We start from the raw sequence: 9,893 nt of genomic DNA, 5'->3' as shown, positions 1-9,893 counted from the left end.
ACTGAGCCATTGTGTATAAATACAAAAGCTGTCATGTATTCAACAAGTCTTCTGAATATATTTGACCTGGACCTGGACTGGCCGAATGCCCATTATTGTTCCATGCGTTCCCGATCTGCCCTTCCAGTGGTAGATGCAGGGATAGGCAAAGCGTCTTTCAAGGACATCATTGTCCGTGATAAGGTTTGTGAAGGGCCATAGAACATCGGTAAATTGCCCACCACAGACCCCAGTAAATGTCCACCATGACCAATGTTGGCGCCTACCCCTGGGTAGATGGGGTGCTGCATCGTGCGGACAGCGGTTGGATGTGCTCTGCCGTACGCTGTGTTATGTTTTAACTTTGACCATTGGACCTATGGATTTGTGTTGTGTTGGCTACCTGGGCACCTTCTCGTAACAATATGCCTTTAAAAGATTGGTTAATTTTAAAAAAGCCGTATTTGTAAAAAAGCCTGTTTTTTGACCCGTACCAATACTCCAGAATCTGCTTTGTGAAAAAAATGCAATGTAATGTAATTGTGTAAATATTTATGGGGTTGTTCTGTATCTCTTCATACACTTTATATGGAGATAAATAACACATTGTCTACCCACGATTGTAGCCTCTGTTATGATTGGATAACTCTATTTTAAGAATTCTATTCATGATGATGTTTAAGTCCTGATTTCCACAAATCCACACAATTAATTCCACCCTAAATCACACAATGTTCTAATTATTAGCGTATATTATTATGTGACACATAGAAGGGAATGAATAAAATTCCCCAGAAGTACTATACTCCATGCATAGCAACGTGGTCTCTTAGTTGCTATACTATTTTAATTATTATTATAATTATGATTATTATTATTATTTTGAAATAAGGTATGTATTTGGCATATTTTTAAAGGTTTTTTCCCCCACTTTTTAATGAATAATTTATTTATTTAAGTTAATCATCGCATGATGGGAAATCCCATTGAGGGCTCTGTCTTGATAGTAGTCATGGTAGCATTACAGAAATGCCTTATACCTCCCTATACCTCCCTATATGCCACTCTGTCCCATGATATGCCATTAACCCCCTATATGCCAGAGTGGCATTTAGGGATACAAGGCATTTCTGGAGGCAGAGTGGCATATAGGGGGTTAAAAGGCATATCAGGGAGGCAGAGTGGCATATAGGAGGGTATAAGGCATTTCTGGGGGGCAGAGTGGCAAGCCTGGGGGCAGATGTGCATAACTGGGGGGGGGAATAAAAGGAAATAAAAACAAAAAAAAAGTTTTCTCAATCATAGCTTTTATTAAATATGAAAAAATAGTTTACAAGAATTCATTGTTACTGGTAAAACTTTTTTCCTATAGGGTTGTCTTATATTTAGGCTTTTTCTTTTTTTACTAAATTAATATTCAGATTTGGAGGGGGGTCGTCTTATAATCGAGCAAATACGGCACTTATTCCTGTCCAACTGGGTTTAGGATGAAATGGACTCTTATGCAGACAAAAAAGCCGTGTTGAAATTTGTTCAAGGTGCGCAGTTTAGTGAATAGACCCCATTATGCATACGGGTAGCATTTAAATCTGGGTCACCGTACCCAAGGCTGGCTACCCCTGTTGGAGGGCTGAGTATAGACACATATATACACACATTTTACTTTTTCATTTTTATGACAGGAAGAAATTGTTAAAGGGCCAAAATTCCAGAGTTCATTTGATTTTATTTGGTTTTTTTTCTTGCTTTAACAGGGAAGTTACTAAATGTTTGTTCAGTAACTTTCAGTTTTGGTTACAAAGTGATAGAAAAAAGCAGCTTGCAGACCAAAGGTTTTACTCCACATACAGGTATTTATACTATTGTTTTTAGGGATGCACCAAAATATCGGTGGCCGAAAAATATCAGCTGAAAATGGCGTTATCGGCAGAGCCTGTCCTGTTGTGTGTGTGTTTGGGTGTCGGTGTGGCAGAGCCTGTCCTGGTGTGTGTGTTTGGGTGTCGGTGAGGCAGAGCCGGTCCTGGTGTGTGTGTTTGGGTGTCGGTGAGGCAGAGTCTGTCTCGTGTGTTTGAGTGTCGGTGTGACATGTTTAAGCCTATAGACTGCTGTTTGAGTTTATTACTTGGCTTAATGTTTTGAAATAATAAATTATATATTTTTTTAATCTAAATTTGATGTGTTAATTTTAATAAAAGTAAAAAAAAAGTTTTAAAGGAGTCATTTTCTGTTTCAGTTTGGGTCCAGAATTTTCATTTCAGTGCATCCCGTAATTTGTAATTATTAGATTTTTTTTTAGAGTGTTTACAATCTCCATTCAACATTTACCCTGTTCTTGTCATTTTAGAAATGGGGAATGAAAATACTCATGTTGCTAATGCTTGTAAGGATGAGCTCTATGTCTTCTTTGAATCAAGAAAGCTGCATATCCAAGAAATAGCGGTAGATGCAACGATAAACGGTGGTGTTAGCGTGAAGCACCGGGTGGAATCACACCTAGATATGGGAGTTTCCGTGTCGGTGCTTTTAAAACCAGATCTCAGGGTTCAGTTTCTGCGGTGCCCTTCCAGGAAATATATCAAGATTGCTGCACAAGGGGATTTATATATAACAATCATAGCCAAACGTGGATCTAAGGATGAATTGATAACATTCAATTTCTTTGTCCCGAGTGACCGTTCCATTATCGTTATTGAAAATGGAATGATCAAGTTTGCAGAATACGGGTCACTTTGGAAGGATGAAGACGGAAATTACTACTGATGCCAAAAAAACTGTGGTGAGTTGGGGGTATGTTTTTCTGGAATGTTTTAACCCCTTAAGGACAATGGGCGGTCCCTAAACCCATTGAAAACAATGCATTTTGAGCCCGTACATGTACGGCCTTTGTCATTAAGGGGTTAAAAGTCGTCTTTTCACTGTAGAAACTGATGCCTGCCATGTGACAGATTCCAAGCTATATTTCATGAAGGGTATATACACATTCTTGACTGTTATGAATCCATAAGTAATTTGGCTAAACTATCTGTATTTATGACCATGTTGAAATGTATAAAGCTGCTTGTATCTGAATCCCAGCTTCATTTCTCTTTCTCTGCCTTCCTGATGTGCAAGACCAACAAAGGTGCTGGACTCATAAAAAGGTTCTGATTCCCACGTTCTAACAAAGTTCTAGGTATATCTCTTTTTGAATTAAAATGTCCCTACAATTATAAATCAGTAATTATGATATATCTTTATTTATTCAGATCCACTGCATCAGACAACTGTGCTGTTTATACCACGACTGAAGACTGGGATGACCTTCAGTCTATTCTTTAGATACAACCTTTTTAACGTATTACACACCTAAACAAATAAAATAAAATGTTTATACCTTTATAACCTGGGTGGTTATCTAATGAGTTGTGCAACTAAGGATTTCTGTACATTGTTCTTGTGTTTGTGATTTTATGTGAATCTCTCCCACTTATTGTACAAAGGACAGAGTGTTCTTAGAATCTACCGGATACAATTTCAATTCTACCTCCAATACGTGTAAATGTCGATGTGCAAAGTGCCTTAAATGCTTTACCACCACTACAGTTTCTGAAAGCTGAGCTTCATTTTGCTTCAGACAGATGATTTCTCTGGACAGTAGTGAAGAAAGAATCAATTTCCTTCAATTTCTGTATTTCTAGTCTGCTCACCGAAGACCCTTATGTGCTTTACCAAGATGTGCTCTGTGCAATAACCTTCATTTTACATCAGCCAAAAATAAAAATCTGAGCACTCTTGAAGCCAAAAAAAGGAGAAATAACGTATTAGTAGTATCATGAAAATCAGAAATTTACTTTTCCACCAATTTTTATCTTCTTTTCTCTGTTCATCATTTATCTTAAATTCCGATGATATAAAGGCACTTGCTGAATGAGCGAGAGGCATAGGAATCTAGTCTGTGACAAAAGTTCTGGTTTTGTAACGAGGCACATTTGGGAAAAGCGCTTAATCTAGAAGTCTAGTTAGGACCTGAAATACACACGAAAACAAGGAACGCACACACTGCCAAGCATATAGAGGGTACTGCTATCTGCTTGGAAGATGGGGGGGTCATTGAGAGACAGTGTTGGTGAAGATGATGTTATTGTAGTGAGGGTGATGTATGAAAGGCAGTGGTGTAGATATCTTACAACTGATTGTCCTCATATGAGGTCATATCCCATTGCTCTATCTCTTAAGGGTGAAAAAAATGTGAGATTGTATGCCCTCACCTGAAACTCCCTAATTCTAAGATAGCAGGCACATACTAACCAAACAATATTAGCTCCTGGAAATGTATACCAAATATAACTACCAATTGTTGGAGTTGTTAATGTGAATTGGGGTCATATAAACATATAGACATTTTAAGTGGGGCCATAAAAAATTACTCCCATTCTGCATTATGATATACAAAATTAATAAGGATCTTACTACTGGGACTATCCCTAGATCCTCGAAAAGTACATTAACTCCATTTGCCTGAACCCTTTTTGCCTACCCACCCTGCCATTGGTCTCCAGCGCACCCCAGCCAAGACCCTACAGCATGTGTGTGCACTTGCGTGTGTGTGTGAGCATACATGTGTACTTGTGTGTGTGTGTGAAAGAGAATGCATGTGTAATTGTGTGTGAGATGGAGTGTGTGTTAGTGAGTATGAGTAAGTGTGTGATATTTGTGTAAGTGTGTTTCAATATGTTGTATGTTGGAAGGGGGGCAGGAAGGCACAGACTAGCTGTTGAAGTTGAGGGGCCCGGGGGAATTTTTTTGTACCAGGGCCTGGTGTTTTCTAGTTACGACCCTGGATAGATGCACTGGATGGGGACGCTCAACTTTTTCCCCACACCCAGAAACTCTAATAATAACTACATAGTTTGTTGGGAGGTTAACAAGGAAGAGAGAAGAAGGGAGAAAGAAAAAAGGAGAACAAGAAGATGAAGAACAAGAAGATTCGAGACACGGAAGCAGAAGGGGTCAGCAGAGAAGGTAGGGAGACATATTGTACGGGGTTGAAAGGCTATATCTGATATATATGGCGTACTTTTAATTCACACAACGCGTTTCGCCCAACAGCAGGCTTCCTCAGGGTGTGAAATAGAGCTCCTGGATTCATTTTCCTTTTATACATTATTTATACTTATTAATGTATAAAAGGAAAATGAATCCAGGAGCTCTGCTTCACACCCTGAGGAAGCCTGCTGTTAGGCGAAACGCGTTGTGTACTATTTTATATTTTTACTAGGTTTTATTACCAGCTTGAATAAATAGTTTGTTTTTTTTAAATAAGTTATTCTTGCTCCTGGACTTGTTTTTACTCTTTAATATATTTTATCCGGGAAAAAAACACATCTACCACCACTATATCTTATAATACTATTTAAAAATAAACAGCACACGTCCAACTATCAAATCAATGCATATTTCATATAATTAGGACTTCAGTGCCTTTGTGCATCATTTAATTTACTACTAAGACTATCAAGCATTGGTGCGGCAGTTTGTTCTCTGGGTAATTGGCTTTGTGATCCATTATAAAATGTCAGGTATTTCTGAAAACACAGATTAAAGAAAATGATCGCCGATGCTGTGCTGTAAGTCCTTCTTCCTAAAGCATATAATTATTATTAATATTATTCATACATTATTCATACATTATCATGACCAAAAACATTAACCGCAGTTTTTTTCAAGCAAAAATATTTTATTTCTTTAATTAGATCACTTTATTGACTAATATAAAATAGTCCATTTAAGTCTAGAAGACCGGCGGACGTATGGATGATAAGTATTTTCTATTCATATTTTTTAATGTAAAATATGAGTTTAGAGTTATCAATATACTTGTTACTCAATAATAGTAAAAACAACTACTACGAATCCAGAGTAAGTTCAATGAATGGGTAATACTAACATACATGAGACATCGTTTATAGGTGAGGTTTTGACATTTTGAATTTAAAAGAACTTCCTCAAAATCCGTATATTGCAAAAAAAAAAACTATATATATTTTTTGTAGTGATTAAAAATACAAGTGATGGTAGAAAATATTCATGGCTACTGAAACTAAGGACACATTTTGAAACAAAAAAAATATGTTTCTTTCCATTTTTTTTGGTTCCAGGATCGTTGCTGTTTCCGAAATAACTTTATTGACCATAAGGTGGACTAGAAAAAAATAACATCTTGCTTACTCACTTTAAGCTTTGATGTTACCTATGGAACGAGTTTGGACAAATACATACAGCACATATTAACCCCTTAATGACAAAGCCCGTACATGTACGGGCTCAAAATGCATTGTTTTCAATGGGTTTAGGGACCGCCCATTGTCCTTAAGGGGTTAATATTGATAATACCAATATTTCAAGAGAGAGAGAGATTAGACGGATCAGGTAATTATTTTTCTTTCTCTACAACATGGGAGTAATACCTTTTTTTCTTAGATTACAATGAACCCGCCATCATATTTTAGGGACACAGACCCGTCCATTTCAACTCAAAATCGAAGTGATGCCATCGATTTTGTGATTTTGGGGTTTTCCGATTTTCAAGGACTCCAAGCGCCACTCTTTCTGATGTTTCTACTAATATATCTTCTCACTTTATTCGGCAACTTTGCGGTCCTAACCCTTATCTGTCGAGACCGCCGCTTGCAAAAGCCCATGTACTTTTTCCTCTGCAACATGGCGTTCTTAGACATTTCCTACAGTACCGTCACCACACCACTTCTTTTGCACATCTTCGTAACAGGGAACAACAAAATCACTTTTAAGAAGTGCATGGCTCAGCTTTACTTTTTCAACTCGTTTGCCAGCGTGGAATATCTGCTTCTGACCACCATGGCGTATGACCGGTACATGGCCATCTGTAACCCGTTTTTGTATCCTAAGGCAATGAGAAGAAAGCCCTGCGTTGCTTTGGCTGTGGCGGCTTGGAAAGTTGGGTTTTTAGCAGCAGCTCCTGTGACAACATTGTCCTCTGCCCTGACGTTTTGTGCATCTAACCTTATCAACCATTTCTATTGCGACGTGACTCCTTTATTGAAGCTAGCGTGCGATGACACCTCTCCCATTGAGTTCGCCATGTTTGCCGAAGGCGTCGTTCTTATGTTTAGCTGCTTTCTTCTTACTGTGATGTCCTATGTCTACATTATATCAGCCATCATCAAAATCCGTTCCACTGAGGGTCGACACAAGGCCTTCTCTACGTGCGGATCTCACCTCACTGTCGTCATTCTTTTCTACGTGTTGGTTGTTGGCGTTTATATGAAGCCAACATCTTCCTACTCATTAGATGAAGGAAAGATACTTTCTGTTCTTTATGTAAATGTTATTCCCATGCTAAATCCAATTATATACAGTTTAAGGAATAAAGATGTCAAAGAAGCATTCCACAAACATATTGGAAAGTTTACCAACTACTTTAGGAACTGAATTATTATTTATAAAGGAAGACAAATTGGGACCGGTAAACAATTTTTACCTTCATCACATGGTGTATATCCCGTGAATGATATATGTATTAAACATGTTTAAACGTGTAGCCCGTCAACATTTACATCTAATATCTGCATTGATATAGTGAAACATGTTAATGTTACTACTGTGTTGTAAGTGAAAGGTCTTATGTGTTGCTCTTTGACTTCAAAGAAATAAACAATGGAAATTATCTTAATTAATATTTTGAAGATTCTTTTTGTTTATACTATGATATAAGCGGCAGACGCACTGCTTCCTCATAATGCGTAATCTGTGGTTTCCCATGAAAGTCAATTGAGATGTTTTCTTTTCGCTAAACCAGGGATTGTATGGATTTCTGACCCAGCAAAATGCATAGTTAAATCTGGGAGGTGACTTTAAAAACGTACATTTACATCATATAGGGTCAACTCCACTCTTCTTGCAGGAGAAGCTGACTAGGTGTAGGATAACGTAATGCAGAGTTGTCAGGAGGATCAAGAATCCCTCTGTGGTCAATGATCCAGATGAGGTAGTGCTAACACCTTGTGCTCACCTAAAATTGCAAACCCAGACTGCTGCACCTTAGCCATATATGCTAGTGTACTCATTTGCATTTATTCAAATAAAAGATATTCCCATAATCCTTTCGTGTAATAGTTTAATACACATATGGCTAATATATCATCGGACAGAATGCTGCCCTCTGTTGGTTATACATTGAGTAGCAGAATATTCTGCCCGAGAATATATTAGCTATATATGGTAGTGAGCTCATTGGTCGCCAGTAGGAGGTCCCCTGCTGGCGACCAATAGAGTTGCTCATACGGACATTTAAACTCCTGGCACCAGAGCTGCTGTGGTACGCGTTAACCCCGTATTAACCCCTCAACCGGAAAAAACGAACACAAAGAATGTCCACGAAAATTCGCTCAAAGAGAAGACAGGAACGGGCGAATATTCGCGGAATACGAAGATTTTCTTTTTGCCGAAGACGAGCACGAAGACGAAGAGCCCCCTGGTGCCCAAGTCTACTAATTAGGGGGCGTTCACAGGATATACCTCAGGAGTACAACAAAATTAAAAGTGTTAAAGTCAACATTCACATATTTTACTGCTGATGTTCAGAATAGTAAGATGGCAGTATGTGTGAAAAGGAGATGAGTTCAGGAATAAACAGGCATATCCTCATGGAGATCTCACATTAGGTTTTGAATGATGGAAGCTTCAGGTAAAGGTAGGTAGGTAGGTAGTCCCTTGCAGGATGGTAGAGAAGGCGTTTAACAACAACAACTCCCTTCTTCCTGTAGGGTTTGGCCAAAGGTGCAGTGAGTGGTGCCGCTGGTGTTGATGGTAGTCCAATACCTCTTAAGGGCCCATCTAGCGATGATTCATGAACCTCTGATATATTTTCAGTCCAAGGAAAGGAACCATCCAAAACAATAGGTAAAAATGCCCTGATGTAAAAGTAGGTAAAAAAAAAAGTATTGTGCACCATCGCCCCCCAGTGTTAGGAACATGTATTGTACACTCCATTGAATTTAGCAGGCTCTGTAAACTTGCATGGAGCCCATTGAAGATTGAAAGAACATGGAAAGACCTCTTAATGGAGGTTACATAACGAAATTCAGAATCTGTTAACCAGTCTTTGTATCTAAGCTTATGTCTGATATCCTATGTAACCATGAGAGATTTGTCCCACTTACATTCATTTTGCTCGTGCTTAGCTATAGAATATATATGTTTTATACATTGTTTATTTGATGTCACGAGGTAGTCTTAACAAAATACGTCCATTCTATTAAGTTTTTGGCAATATAAATGGTATTTTGCCATCTGAACTATTTTTTTATATATATAATAAATATTTTTGCACTTTATTTTGCCACTTGTAGTATATCCTTCTGACCACAAGATGGCACACAGATACCTTTTGATCCCCGATGTTTGCTAAATAGGGTGAATCATGCATACTATTTATATTGATATATATATATATGTGCATATTGATTTTAGATTTATTATTGATTTTATAAACTTTTGTTTTAACGTTTTTTTTCCTTTTCACATGTTTATTTTATCTATAATGATGTCATTTTGGGTCATGTGACTCTTGTGACTGCATTTTACCAACAGGAACATTCTCACACCTAAAAAAGTATGTTAAAAGTAAACCATACCTGATGGCATCGGATTGAAAACTAAATTTCACCTTTCTTACCACCACCAGCAAACAATCCTACATCATATACATAGACGGGCCAACCATGCTTATCATATAATGAATATAAAGTTTGACACCTCTTGAGACCCCAACATTTTCTTCTATAATAAAGTGGGCATGGCTAATTTCTCTTTTAAATCCAGCTATACCTCATTTACTCCAGGGGTCTGCAATCTTTCATTCAAAGGGACGTACTTATGATTAATAAAAGGAACTA

General features: G+C 37.8%; 1 protein-coding gene and 1 long non-coding RNA gene across 2 annotated transcripts; both read left to right on the top strand.

Moving 5' to 3' along the window:
* The first annotated feature begins 1,793 nt into the window (after positions 1-1,793).
* Positions 1,794-3,351, top strand: LOC128468425 (uncharacterized). The gene is made up of 3 exons (XR_008345835.1): positions 1,794-1,829; positions 2,324-2,755; positions 3,225-3,351. It is a non-coding gene; the product is annotated as an uncharacterized LOC128468425 (long non-coding RNA).
* Positions 3,352-6,444: 3,093 nt separating this feature from the next.
* On the top strand, positions 6,445-7,428 carry LOC128468299 (olfactory receptor 1019-like). The gene has a single exon (XM_053449987.1). It carries the CDS (start codon positions 6,445-6,447, stop codon positions 7,426-7,428), a length of 984 nt encoding a protein of 327 aa, XP_053305962.1.
* The last annotated feature ends 2,465 nt before the right edge of the window (positions 7,429-9,893 follow it).

Source organism: Spea bombifrons, chromosome 11, assembly GCF_027358695.1.
Source record: "Spea bombifrons isolate aSpeBom1 chromosome 11, aSpeBom1.2.pri, whole genome shotgun sequence".
Taxonomy (NCBI): Eukaryota; Metazoa; Chordata; class Amphibia; order Anura; family Pelobatidae; genus Spea; species Spea bombifrons.
The sequence above is the reverse complement of the archived record's forward strand: the minus strand, read 5'-3'. Positions and strand labels throughout refer to the sequence as shown.

Coding starts and splice junctions, on each gene's coding strand:
- LOC128468299 (XM_053449987.1), top strand. CDS start 6,445: ATGAACCCGCCATCATATTTTAGGGACACAGACCCGTCCATTTCAACT.